General features: G+C 43.0%; 1 protein-coding gene across 1 annotated transcript in view; it reads right to left on the bottom strand.

The window, feature by feature from the left end:
• Positions 1-3,754: 3,754 nt before the first annotated feature.
• The window catches only part of LOC137915173 (protein turtle homolog B-like), a 44,691-nt gene continuing 25,100 nt past the window's right edge, over positions 3,755-23,345 (bottom strand). Inside the window, exons 6-21 of the mRNA XM_068758616.1 lie at positions 20,945-21,086; positions 19,597-19,742; positions 18,457-18,599; positions 17,787-17,927; positions 17,587-17,706; positions 17,350-17,500; positions 16,426-16,549; positions 14,998-15,173; positions 13,572-13,798; positions 13,126-13,210; positions 12,851-13,012; positions 12,056-12,101; positions 10,353-10,439; positions 8,045-9,664; positions 4,052-4,194; positions 3,755-3,963 (exon numbers count right to left, since the gene is read on the bottom strand). Coding sequence (XP_068614717.1) covers positions 3,755-3,963; positions 4,052-4,194; positions 8,045-9,664; positions 10,353-10,439; positions 12,056-12,101; positions 12,851-13,012; positions 13,126-13,210; positions 13,572-13,798; positions 14,998-15,173; positions 16,426-16,549; positions 17,350-17,500; positions 17,587-17,706; positions 17,787-17,927; positions 18,457-18,599; positions 19,597-19,742; positions 20,945-21,086 — 3,722 coding nt within the window. The remainder of the gene's footprint in view (positions 3,964-4,051; positions 4,195-8,044; positions 9,665-10,352; positions 10,440-12,055; positions 12,102-12,850; positions 13,013-13,125; positions 13,211-13,571; positions 13,799-14,997; positions 15,174-16,425; positions 16,550-17,349; positions 17,501-17,586; positions 17,707-17,786; positions 17,928-18,456; positions 18,600-19,596; positions 19,743-20,944; positions 21,087-23,345) is intronic.

The following is a 23,345-nucleotide window of genomic DNA, read 5'->3' as shown; positions in this document are numbered from 1 at the left end:
TTAAAACAAGAAAAATGCTTCTGCTTTGAAATATTTACATATGGACATTGCTGAACACAACTTTAAAAAAAACAATAAAGAACGTAATACAGAATGTAAACATGTGATGTACAGCACAGAGTTACGTGGATGAAAATGAAATGTTGTAATCTTTTTTTTCTTCCTTTTTAAGCACTACTTGGTTTGCTTGAATATGAGCAATAGCTAAAACAGTCAACGATGTAGCGCTTATTGTAGCCTACAATAATAATACATTCTAGTTTCTCAGTGCTGGTACACATGAAAAAACAGAGAATATAGAAAATACTACATATTTCTATTTTCTGTCCAATAACAACCAGCTCAGCTGTCCATGAATGATTGCTAAATAGGCGTATTTTTTTTTGTACTGATTCTACATGCAAGATTAATATAATAAAAAAAAAATCAAATTGGTTTCTAAGTATCATCCTATACCAGCACCTAGTGATGCGCTAAAAGCTGTAAGCTGAAAAATTGGAAAACACAAAAAAATAAGTAGCTAACAGTACGTCCAAAGCAGCCCTCTTAAACGCTGTACATGTTTCTGTTGAGTATTTTAAAAATAAAAAGTAAAAATAAAAAAAGAGCCCGGAAGACGACATCCATTAGTAAAACCCAAGAAGGGGATGTACAAGCTTTCCCAAGACCTTTCTACCAGGAGAATCAGCAATAAATACAAATGCGGCCTGATGACTACTCATGGCTATTCTGTACAGTACTAGTTGTAGTTCTACCGTCAGAACGGTGGTGAGATGATGCAACACGGTTACGCCCCTGCAGTAGTGTGCTTGAAAAACAGTGCTGTTAACAAAAGATGGCAGACCTACAGGAAGTGTGCAGAAACAAGCCCCCCCATCGTGACCTTAAGATGCTCTCAGATTTCCCTCCCAAGTGCCCAGTGGCGCATACTTCACTATAAATCAGGTGATGTTTCTCGTTTTGGGTTAATATTCTCTATGTCATCACAAATATACTTTAGAGAGGGTACCTTGGAAGCACGGACAGACGTTGCAAACACACTATAGAAAAACAGATCACCTTAGAGTTCATTTGAAGGTCACACGTCTCTATTATTTGAGGTTACACGACTATTTTCCAGTATTGTCTATCACTGTCATCACACCATGATACCGTTATGATAAGGACCTACAGTGTCTACCGGAGCTAGTTTAGTTGCTCGGACACACAAGGCAGATAGATTTTCTCGTGGAAACAGAAAAAAAAAAAATCTTTAGACCTCTATTCTACAGCACCACAAAGTTTAACATAGCACCAAGTCGTTATGTTCAAAGCGACTATGCTCTAACACGCTTTTCTTTATCAAAGTAATGTAAACACACTTTCCTCCACAGCACATATTGTACATGACTAAAGCATGTCTGTGAATCTTAGAAAAAGGTTGCCTTTAGTTTACACGCTTTGGACACCTGACGGCGGAGGATCTGGAGGGGAAACGGGAAACTACACGTGTGCTCATGAACGGGCAAAACGACAGTATTACTCTGATCCAGGAATATTGTTCTAGTGGGACACACACTTCTGCCTCTAAAGCTTTTTCCAATTGGCATTCACATGTTATGCATGAGATAAAATACTTGTGCAGCCAGCGGGCTATGGCAATAATACATTGTACGGTACTAACACAAAAGGTTTCTTTTCTTCTCAGGTAAAATAAGGTCTGCTAAAAGTATGAGAAATGAGGCACCTTAAAATGTTTTAGAAACATTATCCACTTAAAGCCGTACTGTAAGCAAATACTTTTATATATAATCTAATTTCTTTTTCCTCGGGATCCCTCCCGTCTTTTCCTACACGCTCGTACAAGAATGTCTTCCTGTAAAACACGAGTTGATTCATCTTTACAAATACAATACATACCATGTACTGTACATAACAAATATATAATTTCCCCCCCCCCCCCCCCCTCATTATCTTACACAAAACCAATTTGTTAAAGTATGCACCATGACTCTGGCTTTCAGGCAACCATCACTTCCTCACTCAGTCAGAAGAGTGGCAATTTCATCGAGTTGAGTCATTCACGCAGGACGTGTGTCTGAAAACCTCTTGACTTGGTAGCAGGCTGAAAAGCATCTGTCTCCGAATGACTGAACTATTACCAGCAATGGGAGAACAAAAGGAGCTTGATTCGGAAACCTGTGCAGAGCCCATCAGTCACCAACAGAAGGAAAGACGGCGAAGCGAAGCTTCCTGTTCCACCTGCTCATTGCACCGGTCGCAGCTGCACCAGAAACACTGACGCGTCATTCAATGCACTGTGACATTCATCTCCTGTACAGCAAAAACATACATTCATTATCGGTTAGTGTCGCGAAAAAATGAACAAACACACAGAGAAGTAAGCTAGAAAGTAATATGCAGTCCTTAAAGATAAGCATGTCAGGCTGGCTATTGTTTCTTTTCCTGTTGTCTGTTAACAGCTTTATGAATCAATCACACTTCCTTCAACAGTCGCCGTTAAACATTAGCGTCCTCGCTCCACTGGTTGGTCGGCTCTGTGTGAGAACTCATGCTCCGCTCTGTACTTTTCTTTTCTTATTTGTACGGGTGTTCTTGTGCTGCCCTATCTCCTCCGAAATATGCATGTGAAACAAAAGTTGCGCGTCTTTGAGCATCTTGTCTTGTTGTGTCCTTGGCAGAGAAAGTAAAAAAAAAAACGTAGAAAAAAACCACACACAATATCGCAGTCCCTCGCTCCCAGAGAAGGGACGGATGAGAGAAGGCGAAGGAAAAGGCAGTTTATGTTAGAATAAACAAGAGAACAGAAAAAAGGCACCTTAAGTGCCGCATCTCACAAATGATCCCTCGATAATGAAATACACACGTCACAGTTCGTCACCCTGTTCTTTACAACAAGTCCGAGCTCTCTTAAGTGTTTAAACCCCCAGCAGATGATTTACTTAGAAGGCTGGGATCGCTATTGTGAACACAGCGCTCTGGCGACGAGTGTAAAAACGCCGAGCACTAGAATTGAGACAGTCCTCTAACGGTTGCCGTTGGATCGTGGATTGAAATAAACAAAAGAGGCTTCGCCGGCAATTACTGATAAATAAAACGCTTTGAAATCAGATCACGTTAGGCCTTTTTTTGTCCGTTCAAATGAGTGTGGTGTGTGTGTGTGATATAAACCTTTGAACCATTTATTTCATACGTTAAAAAGGTTGAGCACAGACAGTATACCACAAGAATTACAGCAGTTTACTCTGAGGTATATTTTGTGATCGGAAACCCTGTGTTTAAATACTGACACTATTTGTATTGTAGGAAAGGTAGACTCTTCCTGTCAGAGGACGCACCGGGCTTCACATTGCACCGTTTCACTGAAAAACCGAAAGACATGGACCCCTCAATGACCAGTGAGTGAAAAAATCTGTAACGTGTTGTGACGTACGCAATCGACACATCATTATTACTGTAGGAGGGAGCTTAATTCCCTTGTTTTACTAGTTATATACATTATATATTTCAGAGCATTTTTCAAGTGGAATTTCTCAGAGACAAGGTGTCAAACTCAGAAAAGCCATTGTTCTTGTCTTCAAGTAAGATTCTTCAAATTCAGAGTATCCAGCCGGACGTTTGTCTTTCGCTCCCCACACTTTTAGAGATGATAAGAAATGCATTAGCTTGATGCGGGGAGTAGGGACGGCTTAAGTTGTTGTTGTTGTTTTCTTCCTGGGGGCGGGTCTATCCGATGGCTTGGTGGGCTTACAGCTCAGCGTAGAGTCCCATAATTTGCGCCCTCAGAGTCTGCTCCTGCCAGAATGCCTGTCTGGTCCTCCTCAGTCTGCCTGTGGTGCAGGAAGGAGGTCAAAGAGATATAGGAGTTCTTCTTGTTCTGCTTTTTCCTCTTTCTCTGGAGGTTTAGATCCCGCCCCTCTTGGGGTGTCTGCGATTGCTGCTGGGTCTGAGAGGAACACACACCTGACAAGGGAGGCAGAGAGAAAGGCCAGGAATAACACACCGCCCCCACACACATTTGAAGATAAATCTCTTTCATCTTTTCACGCACCGTCAGAGAGAGCACTTCCCCTTCCAGAGGTTGTGTTGTTGTTGTTGTTGGCGGCCGCTCCCTTTACTTTTGTAATACAGTGGTGCAGCAGCGCTGGCAAGCTCTCAGACCTTGCAGGATCACTAGACACACCTAGAGGTTCCCTGAGGAGAGGAAAGACAGCACAGCACAGGTTTTCCAGCCGTTGTTCGCTCCCACCTCGGATGTGAAAAGACAGACCCCTGCATAGCTATTCTCGGTAGATGCTTTTGAATTGAATTCTACTCAGATCCGTCTCCACTGAGATGATACATTTACACTTTCTATTTGCATTGATGGATGATTCAAGTTGAATGCAAAAAAAAAAGAAAGAGGGAAAATAAAATAATTGGGTTTGGTGAATTGATTGGCTATTACATTTCTTCTCAAACAATCTTTACATCAAAGACCCGGTCTGCAATTGAGGAATTATGATTGCACGTATTTATCCTTGAAGTGTTAATGATGCAAAAGCACCAAGTTCACTCATTTCAGGTGTTATAATTGTAAAGCTGCGAACATTAAAGGTTGTGACAACGCTCACAATCAAGGTAAGACAATATGAGATTACTGTGCTCACTGAGGGTCTTTAAATAGTGACTGTGTGAGAAGAGCAGACCCTTATTAAACTCATAAAATGAAAATAATGTCTGGAATTGCAAAATTGCCATTTATGTAACATTAAACTATTATTACAATTCTCTATGAGATTCTCCTGTTTCTAATTTCAGTTTGCACTAAATGCACCGCGACGTGTGCACTCATGAAAGCGACGTGTGCACTGATGCGGTTGAAAACTGCTCGGCTATGATTGGTTATGCTTGCAGTTATTTGTTCAATTTTAGTGCTGATGTTTCAATATCATAAAACTCTACTCTTATTAATCCTAATGCTTATTTTACATCAGTACTGCCACAGTAGCACATAAATAGCATCTTCACAACTTCGTGTTCCTGTCATTAATGGATGCTGGTCTGACCCAGGTCTAAAGGTGGGCTGCAGGAGTTGCTAAATCTGGAATCTAGAATCTAAAGCATGCACACACTATTAGACTGCACAATAATGGGGCGTCGTACATGACAGGATTTCTTTTAGAATCTCCTGCCAGAGGAGGCAGTGAATGCATCGTCTTGTGTGACTCCTTGAGATGCAACCTAGTTTGTAGAGAGACAACAAGAAAGCAGAAGAAACTAGAAAAGCACTCAGAGTGCACAGACCTCCGCTGAGCAGCTTATTCCACTCCTAATTAGATTTACACCGTCCACATGGCGATCTGGATCATCACCAAAAGGTTCTAAATTGTTCTTGGTATCTTTATACACCAACCATGGACAGTTAAAGTGAATCAGAGTTGATGTTTATTTGTAACTATTATTTGAATCCGTGAATGGGGTTTTCAATGTTAAAATGTTATATTTTTTCCTGACGTCATTCTGGGTCCGATCCGGATGGAATTCGGTGGTAGGATAGATATTAACTCATTATCAAAAGAAAAAGACTGATTATCTCAAAGATGATCGCAAGCACAACCAGGAAAAAAAATGTTTTTGAAGCCCAAACTATTTTCATTTCATGAGTGATACATGCTATATCTGATGAAAAATAATCAAATCAAAGTATCTACTTTGTCATAGTATGCAGTCTGTCTTGAACGTAGCTTTACCTCACACCAAATACTTTGGCTTTGTTGTCCATCTCTCAAAGAAAGAGGCAATAAAATTCAATCAAATCCAAATAACCTCACAAACGCTTTCAGTTCAGCTTCTTGAGGCTCAACGGCGGCTCAATCTCAAGGAGCTGAACACATGTTTCATGTTTTCTAAGTCAAGTTGTTGTGCCAGTCATGTACTGTTTGAAAAGGCATAGGAACGCAAAGCTTTAGCGATGCTGTCCATCACTTGTCACTGTGGAGAGAGAGATTGAGAGCATTAGCAGAGAGGGGGGAGACAAATGGGAGAATTGCATCAGTCCTGGACAGACAGAGAACATTTCCATTATCACCTAAACTGTGTGTTAAAGAGAGCGCATTTCCATAGACATGAACACTGTACGGCACAATTTCATCAACATGAACACTGCGTACAGAGGCTTCACCATGCTGACGGGAGGAAATGGCAGGAAGAGGAAATGGCCGTTAAAGAACAAGTCACATGACAGGAAGAGGAAATGGCCATTAAGAACAGTCAAATGGCGGAAAAACGAAAGCACTCAGGACAACAAATGTGATAGAATTTAGTTTGAGAATTGTTGTTATTTGTTTGGTTGTAGAGAGAAGTTTAGAGAATGCATGCATGGCATTTTGCACATGGAACAAAACTTTAAAGGGGAATACTCCAGTCTATCGTTCATGTGCGTCCTCTATAGATTCAAGGCTTTTTTTTTGGTGCAGGGAAACAGGTCAGTATTCAAACAGTCCAAAAAAGATCAAAATGCTTCTCCCCAGTCCGAAACGGCTCCTCCTGCTTGCTCGCAAGCCTAATTGCTGCAGCCTGCGCCGCAGCAGGCTGACTGCGCCTTGACAGTGTATTGACAAATGTGTCCTGCAGTCAACAATTGCATTAGTTGTACTTCACTTGAATCCAGCACAGAGGCACAACCCAAAGCGATTCCCCTTTAAAGGAGAGAGTGATTAGAGCCCTCCCCCTGCTGACCCCCTCCCCTCTCAGACATGGGTCCGACCCTTACCTATTGCTGCGTGGGGGACCGGGTCACAACGCTGCCCAGATAGCTGAGATCAATCAAAAACAAATAATGTAAGACCCTTACCCTCTATGAAGCAGCAGCCCTATAAGATACCTTCCCTTACTGCCCTGTGATGCAGGGCAGTAAGCCATTGTATGAGTGTAGCTTCTAGGGTGTGGCTACTGAGGTGGGTGTGAGAGGGGGGGGGCAGGAAGGTCTACAGAAATATTCGGGATACAATGCTATATAGTCTCTTGTATAACAGTCATATAAGGCTTAATAAATATGTTTTGGTTGCCATGTTGCGGCTGTTTTAATACTCCTCTAGCAGGACAAGTGATTTTCTATTTAGAACTTAAATACTTCTTATAATTTGACCTCTGACCTTCTTGAAAAGGGCAGAAGTGCTTTTGGACATAACTATATTTATAGTTACCAAACTTGCTATTATACACATCTGCAGGCTCAAATTATTGTATGATGATTTGCTGAGGCTAAAAATTGCAAAGTAGTTTTTAATCTTAATTATTAATGACTTTATTTTGTTAATTAACAGCTATGGAGGATTTTCAAAACAGCAACCCAAAGGATATTCTAATATTAAAGTATACACCTATTAGTGCTGTTATTATGAGCAGGTTCTAATTTTCCACAACAAATTATTAAACAATGTATTAACCATTAATAATGCCATTATTTAGTGCTCCTAAATGCTTTATAATAGGTGAAACTTCTGGAATTGGCCCCTGCTGTATTATTTGTATTAGTTGTTTGTAATTAAAAAAATTGGTAATAATAGTTTATCAAATATTCAGGTTGTTTTTAAAGTTGTATAAAAATGTAAAAAGAAATTGGTAGTCTTTTGATTATTGATCCAATCCAATTTAATTTAGAGCAAGCTTTGAAAATGATATAAATAATCAGAATGCTTTTTTTTATTGTTATATGTTAATTTCAAAGTTAATAGTTTTATACAAAAATATATGTTTGATAAGATAAGATATACATTGTCAAATAAAAAGAACAATACATGATATTAAAAGCAATACTGAGGTTTCGCATGCCATCAGGTTTAGGGATTTGTTTTTTTCACCATGTGATACAATGTGTGCTAAATGCAATTACATGCCTTCTGCATATTAATTAACAATATGCATCTTATTTATGCCGAAATGAAGACATCAAGTAAAACTGCATAAGTACTGAGGAACTTTGGAATAGAGAGCAGTCGAGGAGAGAAGTCTCCACTTTGAATAAATATGTGACTATTCTCTACTGGAATGTATCACCTACCCTGAGGCTGATATCTGGCGCTGAGAGGGCTCTGAGGGAAGCATCTCCTCCTCTGTCCTTCTCTGGGATGGCCTCTGCCCGAAAACGTCCCTGCCCTCCTGAGGGGGAGAGGGGGACTGGGAGGGATAACTGGCTGCAGTGGAGGCATAGGACATGTGGGCATGGTAACTGGGGCTGGGTAGCCTGGCGCCCTGAGTGGGAGAGGCTGTCAGGGAGGACCTCCGAGAGAAACTGACAGTGGCTGAGGGCTGCAGAGTGATCTCAGACATCTCCAAAGACCGAGAGGTGCGGAGAATGCTGGGACGGGGAGGGGGGCGCACTAGAATATCTGGAGAACCTGGCTGGGTGCTGAGAGGGCTTTGGGAGAGTGGAGAAAGTCGGGAGGGCTGGAGTACTAGCGGGGGTAGGTTGGGGTCTGCCCGGCGCCCTGCCCTCGGGCTGAGCCAGGACTGAGGGCTACTACTGGGGGCTGTGCTTGGGCTCCCTGCGCGGGCTGCCGGGTCAGAGTAAGGCAACACTGGTACACCCACACCGTGGGCCGTGTGTCTGAGCTGGCCGAGACTCTGGGCCTGTTGCATAGCTAAACGCCTAACCGGAGGCCCCAGGAGCCTGTCTCTGCCTGGGGGAGCCACAGGGACTTCCAGCTGCAGGAGTCCAGGGCTTGATGGATCCTTTAGGGGAGGGAATTGCAGGCGACTTGGGGGGAGAGAGTGTGGCGGGTATGGTGGGGGGTCAGGGAGGTCCTGGGGATGGTGTAAGGATTGGTGAGGTGGATATATAAACCTTGGACCCCCTAAACCCAGGAACGGTAACTCATGAGGCTGCCAGCTTTCAGGTGAGCGAGGAGGAGGGCTCTGTGTGTGAGACAGAGAATGGCCAGAGGTAGAGTACTGATGGAGCTCCGTCTCTCCACTCTCCTCTGGGATGGAGGGGTAACCGAAGGGCCCATCGCCGGTGCCAGGGGGAGAGGACAGAGCAGAGCTACGCGGGCTGATGTCAGGCATGTAGAATGGTGGTGGAATCCCTGATTCACCGCGACTGCCTAGATACCCATAGAACGGGCCCTGGGGAAAGCCCCTGTAGCGGGAGGACGGTGCCTGCCCTGAGGCGTGAAGTGCACTGCCCTCTGCAAAGCTCATACCTTCCATGGGCCTGTGTAGGCGAGGGCTGTAGGTTGGGGGCTGCGTAGACTCCAGGCTGGAGGACGTTGGAGAGAGCTGGGGCCGCAGGGTGGGCATGATGGGCGGCAGAGGCCCAGGGTCAAAATCATTCTCCTCATCCGACTGCCGAAACTCAGGGTACATGTCGGACTCCTCTGCGAAGGGGAAGCCATGGATACGGCGGGGCGGTGGACTGGTCTCCATGACGAAACGGCCATCAGGGCCACGGCATATCAGTTCAATAGGCGTGGTGACCTCTGCCTCATACTTGGACACACTGTATTTCTTGCTAGCTATGGCACGCTTGGTTTTCTTGTAGAAGGAAAGCTCTTTCTCTCGTTCTCTCTGAGGGCTGGGCAGTTTTCTGACGTAGAGGCCGGGACCGTGGGAACCCTCTGAAGAGAGAGAGCGGGGTCGAGATGGAGGGGAGCTCTCTGGACTAATCTTCCCCGATGATAACCTGGTGGGAAATCCAGACAACGGTCCTGACTTAATAAAACACACGCCACAAGAAGTGATACAGTAAAGTCTGTTGAGTGTTTTTCCAAGTAAAATAAAGATATCTGGATGCTTTGATAAGCACATATACGCATTTTCATTCCTCGAAACAGATGACACAAAAAGTGAATGCACTCTATCGCGGCAGCCATAAATAACTGCATTGTGACAATGACTAGTTTATGGAGGCAGCAGCAGCAGAAGCACCCCGATAGGACAGTAGCTAATGACCCAAGCCAGAATGACAGAATGAGAGGAGAACTGATGACGCAATCACGACAACCATGTCACAGATCTATTGACTCGACATCTTCTGGATGGGAAGTGAGACGAATGTCCATGTACTGCACCAAATGGCAATATGAGAAGCAGTTTACTTCTAACCAGGCCTCATTTGGCCACACCAGGAGCAGCATAGTCAACACTTCCTCAGTCACTTAATGCATCAAGTGGCTATTCATTATAAAGAGTGCATATACACAGTCCGGAACTGTACATGCAGCTGAGATAATGAAATTTAAACCCTGTAGGATGCATGAAGATCTGCACATGCAAATAGCAGTGGGCTTTCGCTACAATAATTAGCTGTCAGTTGATTTGTATGCAGTGTGTTAACCATGCAGCCAAGCCAGTGCAGTGCAGGCACTCACAGGGGGCTGGCAGGCGGGGGCAAGAAACTGCTCCTGGCAGGCTCATCCCAGCAGGGCTCTACCCCTGGCAAGGGGGTGAGAGGAGGCCTGCGATGGGAGAAAAACGACACGGGCCTGGTTTATCTTTGACTATGCCACTTGCAGGAAGGACTATGTGTGAACTACCTGTTCTGCCTGCCCGGACATTTTAAAGAAGCATATCTGACAATTTGCCTCCAGTTGCAGGGAAAAAACATTTATTCTGGAATGGGATTGACACAGATTAGTGTCACAAATGATCTTGGTTGAAGACAGAAATGAAGGCACAAATACACAAAAAGTTATAGACAGACACAGACAAATGCACGTATGTCGTGAGTATTGTACATTAAATGTGTCATCACGGTGTATCACCACAGCTTGCACTGATATTGGGTCACATAAATTCCATATTATTCCACAATATCTCAGTGGACAGCAATGCTTTGCAGGTTTCATTGTTTTCTTCCAGCTGGATGCAGCACACTCTTTTCCCAGTAGCCTTGGTTGTCTGTGGCTGACATCTCCAGTTCCAGTAAAGATTACCTGCCAGGGGAATGGGGATGCAGCCAATTGTCCAGGGACTACGAGCAAGACTTGTAATAGCATGTCACCTTTATTGTTATCATTTTCCTTGAGATTACGAAGGTCATCGTAATCAAGAAAGCCTTGGCCCTTTACTGTTTACATCAAACTGCCGTTATTCTTGTTTGTGCTATAATGGAACTGATAACTATTTCCCCCCCTTTCCTCTATTTTTACACTCTTTCCTCGTTCTGGCTCGGGTCTCCTTCCATTGGCTGTCATCTCCTCCAATGGTCTTAGCTCATTTTACCTTTTTTGGTAAAGGGCTCAGTCTTTTAACTTCCTTTTTCACGCAACTATTCTTCTTTGTGTTTTAGGACGCCTTTCCCTCTTCAATTTTTCTCAATCTTATTTAAAACACGCAGTATATAAAACATCTACTTTAACATTATTGAAAACTTTACCACTTGATTATTCTTATAAGCCTAATAGTGCTGCTTAATCATTTCATTGGCGTCTTGATTTCATATGTTACTTGTGTTGTGGCATTTCATGAACCTTCCTTGTTAATTATTCTTTCTATATCCTTCTTCTTAGTTTTCTTTTAAATGTGGACATTTCAACTTTATTGATGTTGACTGAGGGGATTTCAACTTTATTGACAAGCTGAACACAGACGCCACTATTTCACTGAGAATCATGCAGAAGGCCAAAAGTGTTTGAAGTTTTAAAATACCGATGGATCAAAAATGAATACACAAATTTAAGGTACATATGTAAAAAAAAGAAATATAAAATGCTGATTTAGCCGTTTGGAACTGTGCTTTCTGCCCATGAACCACTAGAGGCTGCTGAGTTATGTATTCTGCTACACCTATAGTTTAGCCTCATCATAGAAGCAGTTTGTTGAATCATCTGTTTGGGCGTCCCCTACATGCCTATTCATTTTGCAAACTTTTATAAATATTCAATCTCTCTATCAACCAGCTACCAGCTGCTTTAAAACCAACTTAACTGCTTGATGGCCTTACTGTCTCGTGTTGTTACAAAGCATGCCTCATCAGACTGTGCATGGGTAGAGATGAAGTGAGAAGTGCATTAACGCGCACACTGGCCGCCCAGAGGCAGAGTGCAGCGGCTCTGGTTTGGGCTTTACTTACGGTGACTCAATGCTTTTCCTGAAGTGTGTCACAGACAAGGGAGGATCTGTGAGGACAAAAACACTTTGATTCAGCATTTCCCCACTGAACGCTACAAGAAGTTACACACATGGATAAGTTATGAAAGCACGGGCACGAAACATCCTGCCCTCAAGGAAGACGCCCAGAATGAAATTACACCAAGACAAGTGATTCCACATTTCGTTTGTCTCCCTTTGTGGTTGTTTTTGTATGTTATTGTAAAAAAAATTTGTGTTTCTTGGTGTGTGTCTCCACTCTTCCCCCCCTGTCTGCATTTTTTTTTTTTCTATTTGTTGCAATTATCTCTACCAAGGAGGTTATGTTTTTGCAGGGTTTGTCTGTTTTTTAGCAGGATTACAAGGAAAAAAATGCTGGATGGATCTTGAAAACAAGCTGAACATCTAACTTAAATCCCATTACATTTTGAGAACAATCTAGAAGCCTGCCTGGATAGAAAACAATCTGGATTTTTCCATTTACTTATAATGGATGCTTTAAATGAAAAATAAAAAAAATCATATCTTGTAAAATATGCATTCAATTGACTCACTAAAACCATTTATTTATTTGATCCAGAATGAGGTCAGGATTTTTTTTTAAATAGTAACATTGAAAACCCCAGATTCAAAAATCTCTAATTCTCTTTCTGGTCATTTTTGATTCTCTTTATGGTAGTTGTGAGTTGCTTTATTCATTATTAATCTCCGTATAGTTTTTTCCCACACATTCAAAGCCATTCAATAATGCATCCATGTTCGGGCGTGAGAGACTGACCTGGCTTTCGCTTGAGTTTGCGTCGGTGTTGCTTATTGACAAAGCAAGCTGCTAGAGTGCTAAAAAGTACTGCTGCAGCCAGAAAACATATAGTCGCCACAACACCCGCCACCACAGGCCGCGCCAGCCCTTCATCGGGCAACTCTGCTGGGGGGAAGGGATCTGCTGGGGCACAGGTAGAAAACAGAATTTAGTGACAAATCTATCCCTTAGGAAGGCAAAGCATTTCTGTGTGTTCTTCTATAAATATAAAACGTCTTTTTCAGGAAACTGACCAGTGCTGGACACTCCCACTACGTTGCTGCTCTCACTGATCAGGTCATCCATGACAGCCATCACTCTAAACTCATACCAGGACTCCTGCCAGAGAGGAGAAGCAAACACTCTTCTCTGCATCCACTCCACTGCGTCGTACGTTATTGTGTGATTGGGTTTGGAAATTGTGGTCTTATTACAATTTCATATGAAGAATTATAGTCTGCAGCCCAAAGATTATTACAATTAAATCAAAAATCTAAAAGGCTAAAATAATAAATCTTTTGCAATTGCAGTCTTTCAGTCATTTAAAATCACATCACATATGATACATTTGTTTTGGAAAACAAGAATCGCTTTATTTTGATCATATTATTTAGAATAGAATAGAAATATTTTATTCATCTCAGATCTGGGAAATTATTTCATTACAGCAGAAAAATATAAAAATGTGTACTTATCTAACCTGAACAAGGTCTCGAGCTACGAGCTCGGTTTCAGTAGATGGGATCAAGTCATCCAGAACCTCCCACCTCTCCCCCAGGCGAAACTCCATGATGTATCGGTCGATGGGCGAGGAGTGGTTTGCTGGAGGGAGCCACGTGAGGAGGACACCGTGCTGCGTGCGATTGGCTGTGAGGCACCGTGGTGGAGTAAGAAGCACCAGTGGTTCTGGGGTACCAAGAGGAGAGCCTGCGGGCCAGAGATGGCGCCCACACAACGAACAAAGAGGAAATGCATTCAGACATGACGGAAGCATAATAAGCATGTAAGCACTTCAAAACGTTACGTAACAGCTACTTGTTACTGTATTGAAAAATCAAGTATCAGCTCTATAAACGCTTAATAACAGATAATTAATACCTTAGTTAATATGATAACCTTTGATAAATGACTATCAGGCATTTTACATACTTCCACTGACAATGACTGGAAATAAAATGAAAAAAATTCAACAGCTCAATGAGTCATTTGGTCAATGAATAGTTAATAACATTTTGAGTAGGATTTAGGTTCAGGTTTGTAGCACCTGCTATTGTACATGTACTTAAATATACTGTGAAATAACATTATATGATACACGTAATGTGTACATGCAGTTTAACTTCCAGCCCAACCATTCCTCTATTGCTGCTCTCTGGGTGTGAGAATTAGGTCAGAACTTTGCAGGCCTCATTTATCCTTTGTTAAGCATTGTTTGTCGGTGATGCATAGCAGAATCTGGACCAACACTGAAAAATGTAACATAGTCATCATTGTGCGGAAATAACTGCCGTCAAGTCTCCTGGTAAATCTGCTTTCAAAAGCGTTTACAGATTTGAGCTCTCCACAACTTGGGATGCGTCCATGTTCAAGGACCTACTGCGTTTCACCAGGTGCCAGAGTCAGACCCCACGGACAGATGCTGTTTTAGATGGCGCTGAACAAGATGGCGGACTGAGGTTGTGATCGGTGCATGCCTTCCTGTTTCATCATATGTTGGAAAATCTAATAAACCGTTCTCTATTCGCGCCATCTTTTGCTGAAACATCGATTTTAAACACCAGGCACCTCATTCACTTTCGATTCACACATAGTAGCACACAATGCCTGAAACGGCGACGCGTCCTTGAGCAATGAAAGCGCAGAAGAATCTGAAAGAACTCTTCATTTACTAATGCTGCGTATCTCTCTCACAGGAAATACGTTTACTTGTTCATTCAGAGAACACTATTTAGAGAGATTGTATTAAGAAACATCTCGTGCTGACGTCCCTCCTTCCATATGAAAAGGGCCCTTCCTATACATTAATTTAAACATCACCAGAGGGCAGCATCTTTCTTTACCGCTTCTCATCTTAGTCTAAAGATTCACTGCGGCTCTGTAAGCGAAGTCAAGAAGCAGCAACTCACCCGCAGTGTGGACTGTCACAACTTCGCTGAACGGACCTGTGCCCAGTTTGTTTTGTGCCAACACACTGAACTGGTACTCTGTCCCAGGCTCCAGGCCTGGCACCACCAGCCAGGTCTGAGCACCAGAAACAGGCATGGAATGCCAGTCATGAGGACCAAAGTCTGTTCTCTTTGACCTAATAACAGGAATGAGGCAGAAAAACAGAGAAATAGGTAGGAATTAAGGGTAAGCCTAAATAATACTGAATAGTGTCCTGTTGCTTGGACATAAATCAGTATTGCGCCGTACCTGGATTCTTTAAACCTCATATGTGGACATAACTTTTCTCCGAAACTACGTCACGATAAAAGATGATTCTTTGTTTTTACACTCCTCAGGTCCCACTCAGCCCAAATAGCCAAGATAAATTAAAAATACAAGACTTCGCGTCTTAGGAGGTTAAAGGTCAGGTTACTAAAATTATTTTGTTATGGCTTCAAATTAAAATCCAACTTTAGAAATGCATCCATATGATCTTTATTTATGCTACAAGGAAATGACCAATGGAAAAGCAAACTCAGAACAAGGAGGCAAACAATTTAAAAAATATTTTGGCTCAGTTTGAGAAACCTTTATCTTGAAATTTGTCAGATTTATATTGTGATAAATAACAACATAAAAACTTTGGCCCTGCTTGACTGATTTATGTGAGTCCGGTCTTTGTTCATTTTAGTGACAATGTTGTTGTTTTCTAGTTTTAAATGGTTGATAGCCTGCTTAAAAAGTGCAGTAAGGCCTGTTAGGGCAACATGACCGGTCATCACGCCACCGGCAGCTGGTCATTGGCATGTTGGAGGCAGGACAGTCCACCAGCCGAGGGGTGAACACTCACAAGTCCAACAGTTCAGCTACAGCAGCCTTATGCAAGCAGGAGGGAAAACAACAGATCACATAAAGAACCAGAACCAGAATCGATATATCCGCCTGCTGCTGCAGTCCATGAAGCGAATTAGTGCTGTAATCACCGCTGATGGGGTTAGTAATTAGTGATTGTGATGCATTTATGGTGCTTGGGATGTTGCTGTTGTTTCTGTTCGTTTTGGTCGCTGATTAAATCAATGTAATCATTAAAAGGAACAAAATGCCGTCACTAGTTTCAGGTGACATAAAACAAAAAAAGAAAAAGAAAAATCACTGCTGCACATTTTTTAAAACCCTTGCGTGAGTGCATGCATGCTGCTTTTTGTTTTCGTGCAGCTGCCGGTTAATTCTTTCAGCTTCCACCTTTCCGGTCAATAATTTTCTAACCCTTAATTTCAAGCCTTCCTGTCATTTGCTTATTTATTTGTGCTTTCGCGCTGGTAAATTCGGCAACACTGACAGACATAAACCGAGGTGAACATCTGCAGATTGATGCCATTGATTCAGAGTTAAGTGAGAGCACTCACACTGGGCCGAACCACACAGAGAACGTCTGTTCGAAGCCTCCGTCATAGCCTGGCTCCCAGGACACATTAGCAGAGGTCGTTGAGGGCAGTACATGGATATTGCCGGGAGCGTGTGGGCTGGTGCCTAAGTGGTTTAAGGAGACAGAGAACGGGAACAGCATTTAAGAGCATGAGCACCAATTTACTTAACGGATATTAAACTACTTACAATTGTTGTTTAATATAACATACAGTCATAACATGATTTAAAAAAGATAAAATAATGCATAGATTTTATTCACATAACTGGTCCTTTTAATCCCAGCTTTATTCTGAGCGTGCAGCATCTTGTGTCTACCTGCTCTTGGTGGATAAAGTGATGCAGGATGAGGTGGTGACCAGACTCAGGTCGAGTTCAGGAGTAGCACCGCTGTCTGCAGCTCCGCTCAGCCCACCCACATAACAGCTGTGCTGTGTGGCCCGAGGCCAGTGACGCCTCGCTGGCATTAAAGTAAGACCTATGAGCACGGTCTGAGAAGCACAGCTGTCTCCACCACCCTGTGACACCTGTCAGCTGAGGGCCGGTCACATGGCGGCACTCAGCCAGCTGTGTGAGGGTATGAGGGCTCCATAGACGCCGGGGTAACGGGTGACTGGGGCTGATTTAATAATAATTATATTATGTAAAACCTAACAACAATAGCTCCCTGGTTCCTTAATTCAAGACATCAGAAGAATCCACACTGAAGCTACAGATTCCATCATAAATGATTTTTTTTTTTTTTTTTGTAGATTAAGTCTAATTACATTTGAACAGTGATGAAAGAGAAGTTAGGCAGAAGTGAGAGGCTTGAGGTCTGGCGGAACGAAATGATCCTGAAAGGTAAATTTGGATGAAATAAAATGAGTCGAGGCGCAGCGAGCACGGGGCCCGGTTTTTGGTACCGATGACGAGGATGCGCGTGCTGGCAGTGATGCTTGTGACCACATTGGTGGCTACGCACTCCCATTCTCCGTGGTCCTCTTTGCCGAGGGACAGGAACTGTAAGCTGCCACTGGGTAGGATGTTGTGCTTACTCTTGCTTGGCTTGCCCACCTTCAATGGAGAAGTTACAGCAGCTTGGTTAAGACGTTTCAGCACAGGTGACCAGGGAAACAGGACTAGGAGTTTGACTACTGCACCTTTCTCCAGGTGATGCTTGGGATATCAGGGTCTCCAGAAGCAGCACAGGGGATAACTAGCTCTCTCCCAGCCTCCTGGCGGTACTCCCCCCCAGGCCTCACATTAAAGTAAGGGGGATCCTGCAGGGACGCCAGACAATCATCACATCATTTACTGTTATAATGTGCAGATCACGAACTCAGCACGAGCAGCGGTGCACCTTTAGCACCAAAGTGGCAGGGGGGGACATGCCCATGGTACCCAGGGCGTTGTAAGGCACGCAGGTGTATGTGCCCAGGGAGTCTTCTGTAGCCTCCGCCACACGGATACTTCCATCTGCCATCAGGCTCCAACCAGGGTACTACAGGAGAAGGGGGCAATGGAAATGCTTGACTTGGGGAAAAACACGAGAAAACAAAAATACCTCTCAGATTAACGAGAAGCAAATGAAAGCACTAATCGAAACGTTTCTGAATCAGCCATAGGTGCAGCAGTGGAAACAGAACATTTAACATAGGTAAAATAAACAATGCTGTAATGTTAAGATAATAAAAAGATCCACTTAATACTGAAGCCAGGACTTGAAGTAACAAAAGTAGAAGCACTCATTCTATAGACGCATGTGAGTGATATGTTACAGCTAACTCCAATATTAGTGATGCAGTTAGGCTAATGTAAGCAGCATTGTAGCTGGTTCCCGACCTGTGGGCCAGGCCCATCCAACGGTCACAAGACAAATCAGATCATAATGGAGTAGAAAGAAGGACATGTTTCTTTTATTCTATCATCTTTATCTTTTTGATGAAATATTAGAAACATTGACTTTACCTGTTTGTGACCAGAAAACGTGAAAGCGTGCAAGAAACTAACACAAACACAAACTGGCTAACCTTCTCCACCCTGAGAGGATAGCCGTCTTTCTCCCACTTCACTGATGTCGCAGGTGGGTTGGCGTCCACGGGGCAGCGGATGATGCCTGGCAGTTTCCGTGGAACATAAATGACCGGTGGCATGCTGATCACTCGAGCAGGGTCTGGAAGCAGAGGAAAGCTCAGTCATAGTGAAGGAGGATATAAAATCGATCAAATGCATCATATAATCAAATGTTTGCTCTGAATGTATTAACAAATGCACTTCTCAGGAACGATCACTGTCACAAACAGGATGTGTTTGCTCATTTTTAGGGCTCGAAGCAAAGGATGTTTTTCTTTTGAGAATATTAAGAGATCAATTTGAAGAAGAAAAAAAAACATTGACAGAAACATTTTTGAGACTGTTGTTTTGCAGCTTGCAGAGGCCAACACACCACAGAAACCAGCGTCATCACAATGTGAGACTTGCTGTTTTTAATTTAAATTAGCAGATTTACACCATAACATTTATTGATTCATACTTTCATGATGAGTGACCGGAGAAAAAACTTTAAATATAATTTAAGTATTCATAACCTGGGAATGTGGATGAGGTTCTTGATAAATAAATAAAGGCCTGCAGTGCGTTCTGCATGCAGCATCCTGGCCACTGGATTAATCGTGGTCGGCTGTATTTGAGGCCAGAGATGAAAGCTGTGCTTGCAGAGCTGACTCCTTCAGCTCCCACACAAAGCGCAGCGCAGTAACAAATGACCAGCAGCAACTTGGGAGCAAATTAGCTCAAGGGCCGAGGAGGAAACGTCAGATGGCCAGGAGCGGCTCTTTTCTCTCTCATCGGTCCGAACTGATGAGCGAGAAGTTTGTTGTTTCATGTAGGCAGAGGCAGATTCATGAGCTCTTGTGTGCGCGCAGAGGTAGGCTTGCGTAAACAGCGTGAAACGGATGATAATTACACACGGCAGGCAAACATGAATAGATAATCATATCACTTAAAAGCACGCAGAATGTGAAAAGAGACTCTCTGCATCCTGACCATCACATCTGACCTTGACATCAAGGTTTGCGTTTCAGCTTAAGAACGCAGCAGCCTCACAGACGAGCAGCCTCCACGCCGCTGTGCCATCTCCCCCTCCACTTTGTTGCCATAGAAACACTCACACTGAACAGTCAGGTAGGCTGAGGCTGAAGGCGAGATGCCGAGGCTGTTGCTCGGACTGCAGGTGTATTTCCCGTCGTCCTCCGGCTTGACCCGGAAGATGATCAGGCTGCCATCAATGAGAATGCGAACTCGGAGCTTCAGATCACTGCAGGAAATCACAGATGTCAAATGATCAAGCACATATATATATACACACAGTACACAGAACAGAGAGAGAGAGAGAGAGCGAGAGAGAGAGAAAGAGAGAGAGCAAGAGAGAGAGAGATTTAAATGAAGTGCATCAAGGTGCCATAAGAGAGCAGCAGAGAGTCAAACAGCGCTTTATCACTGGCGAGGGATGTCTAAAATAAATACTTGCACTTTATAAAGTAGGGCTTGAAGAAATTAATGACCAGTTTTATCAATATATTAAAGTAATAGTAGATTTTATTCAGAGATAGATCTAATACAGGCCATAAAGATTCATCTGACTGGAACATAAAAACCCAATGAACCCTGCATAGGTCTTTATAGATGGACGAGTAACATTTACAGCTGAAGGATTATCAAAGAGAGCGTCGCAGAATAGCTTCAACCTGTTGTTCATATCAATGGCTTTTAACTCTCCTCTAAATCATTAAGGATTGGTGGAAAATTGATTAAATCAAATGAGATCATTTCATGAGCAGACCTCTGCCTTATTGTGTATCATTCATCCATCATTCCACCCATCCACCCATCCGTCCACCCACCCACCCATCCATCCATCCATCCGTCCATCCATCCATCCATCCATCCATCCATCCATCCACCCACCCACCCATCCATCCATCCATCCACCCATCCATCCATCTATCCATCCATCCATCCACCCACCCACCCATCCACCCATCCATCTATCCATCCACCCACCCATCCATCCATCCATCCATCCACCCATCCATCCACCCACCCATCCATCCACCCATCCATCCATCCATCCATCCATCCACCCACCCTTTGCCTGCTGTAAAGCCACAAAGGGCCTGGGTATGTTTGGGATCATCACTGCATGAGAGGCATGTGATGACACGAGGCCTGAGTCGAGTCATCGGAGTGAACTAACTCGCCTGGCACTGTCCAGACGGACCCCCACCAGGGTCATGTTTACTGCCTCTGGGGCCTCAGTGGGATAGGGCACCAGCACACACACACTCTGAGAGTCATACATATCACATAAGCATTGTGCGGCCTGCGTGAGGCTGCTTGAAATGACTGCGCCTCTAAACAAGGCCTTAAAGTCTGCCCCCCCCCCCCCCCCCTGCTCGGCTGACACTGGGTGGAGCCGTTGCAGCGACAGCACAGAGGTGAACCTGATCATAACTTTACTTCTTGAAGTAGACGTTGTCCTCCTCCCAGAACCAGGTGTAGGTCAGATTTCCAGGATACGCCTCTGCTTGGCAGGTGAAGAGTGCATTCTGGGATATGTTGACAGTGATGTTTTCCGGTGGAGAGACGATGTAGGGAGGCCCTGCGAGAAGCACAAACACATGGTTTGTGTTGGTGACAGAGCAGTCTGCTATTTCAGGGCTGAAACAACAGTATGCTTTCATCAGGATGAATGTCACACACAGCAGCACAAAGAAACACAGCGTCCAACAGCCACTCTTTACTGAGCTCTAGTTTTGGTCTCTGTTTGGAAGAAAGAAGAGGCATTAAATGTTTTTTGCGACAAAGATAGTGAAATAAAAACTTTAATGAGCGACTTCTTTAGAGTCATTTGATCAATTATTTTTACATCCTTTAGGCTGACCGCCAGTTATCCACTAATTAAATTTGAACTTCAATTACATTTTTATCTCTATTTATCTTTATTAGAGCAAAATATAGAACACTTTATGAAAACCACCTGTTTTTAGACGGGATGCTTCAAACTAGTGAATAAAATATTTACATAAGACTTTTGAAAGATCGATCTGTGAATTCACCTCAACCTGGACTCACATTTACTATCAATAGTGTGTATTATCAATATCACATCACATCACCTCACTTTGTATCACTGGACTGACCTCATCTAGCTCTCGTTTAAAATATTTACAATGTTACAAACATTTATATAATGTAAAATGAAAATCTGACAAACAATAAAAAAAACATTAATTATAATAATAATATAAAAATAAATTATAATTTATGCATAATTTAACCAGTTGGGTGAAATACACAAAAAGTACACTTTAAACATGAGGTATCACTTGACGAGCAGGAAATTAAAGGTACGAACTCATACATCCTTAAAGACACGGGTTTGAGGAAGAGCATTCCCATTAGTTTACAATAAATCGCCGCCGTCTGATGTACGATGAGGGAAAGCAGGCAGCTCCTGCATCACGCCCTTAACAGCGGGGAGAGGCGGAGCTTATGCGTGCTTCACACTGTAAACTTCTCATCCCCTGTAGTACTCTATTTGCTCCCAAAGCAGCAGAGGCCATGAAAGGTAAGCTGTCTTTTATGAGAGGATCCAGATACAAGCCCCCCCCTGGTTCTTCTCCCGTCGGCGTGCACCGCTCCAAGCATCAGGTGGGACCGCTGACGGCCTTGTGTGTAGGTGTCTCACAAAACAATTAAAAACCGATCACCGCAGTGAGAATTAGGACTCCTAGGATATCTGCGTGCTACTTCTACTCATGCCCTCTGCTTTGGTCACCAGATTTTAGTCACTCTTCAACCTTTACTTTGGTGTTTCTTGCATTGCAAAGCATCATTATGGTGTTAATATGATAGAAGATAATAAAGTTTGTGCCGCAGCAACGGAGACGCAAACAGCAGCCTGACTATGCAAACAGCGGAGGATAAAAATAGCAACATGCTCTCATCACATTGATCTACAGTGAGTATAACACTTTATTATAGCACAAGCCTATAATCATTTCACACACAACAAATGTTATGTTGGGATAAATAGCTCAATCAGTCAAACATGATGCAATAAATCTGCAAATTAAATCCCTAACAAATCAGCAATAATGAAATTTAAGAAATAACTTGAAATTGATTGTGCCAAAAAAAAAATTATACTTCAACTGTTTGCTGATTTTATTCATCCTGTAAGACAAAACGTCAAAAGCAGCACTTTTATCATCTTGAAAATAGCACGGACGTTTCTGTGTTTCTGTTCCTCAGTGATGATCTTTGGGTTTGTTGACCAGACAAGACAAGGAATTTAAACATAGAACTCCGACCTCTGGGAAGATCGAATGGGGTGATTCCAATTCCTGAGACTTTACTTAAATATTATTACGACAATCAGAAAACAAATGTTCAAGAATAATGTTGAAATGTATTCTTGCAATTTATTATAATTAACATAAAAGACACTGTGTCTCATCAGCCTGCTGCATATTTAATGCCAGCTAATGTGCTATGGCTGCATCTCTGAGGTGATTTAGAAATCTATCAAATGATTTAACACGAGGTTTGGCTTGGGCTTTGATCACAAACCCAAACCCACATAATTTTAAGTGCAGCGATCTCTCAGCTGCTTCACAATTTTAGGCGCCCCCGTCAGCCGAAGCTGAATGTCCACAGCTGACCTGTCACTACGACAGCGTGCTGTAGCATGAGCAGGTCCACTGGAGGCTGCAGCCTTAATGCAGTGGCATCACATGCACGACTGGCTACACTATTCACTAGGTTACAACGCAATGATTTTTTAATGTGTATTAGGATTGAGAGTGCATGCATATTCACTAGACTACAAAGAGAGGAGCAATTCCCCTGCTCCGTT

Source organism: Brachionichthys hirsutus, unplaced genomic scaffold (assembly GCF_040956055.1).
Source record: "Brachionichthys hirsutus isolate HB-005 unplaced genomic scaffold, CSIRO-AGI_Bhir_v1 contig_989, whole genome shotgun sequence".
Lineage (NCBI taxonomy): Eukaryota > Metazoa > Chordata > Actinopteri > Lophiiformes > Brachionichthyidae > Brachionichthys > Brachionichthys hirsutus.
The sequence above is the reverse complement of the archived record's forward strand: the minus strand, read 5'-3'. Positions and strand labels throughout refer to the sequence as shown.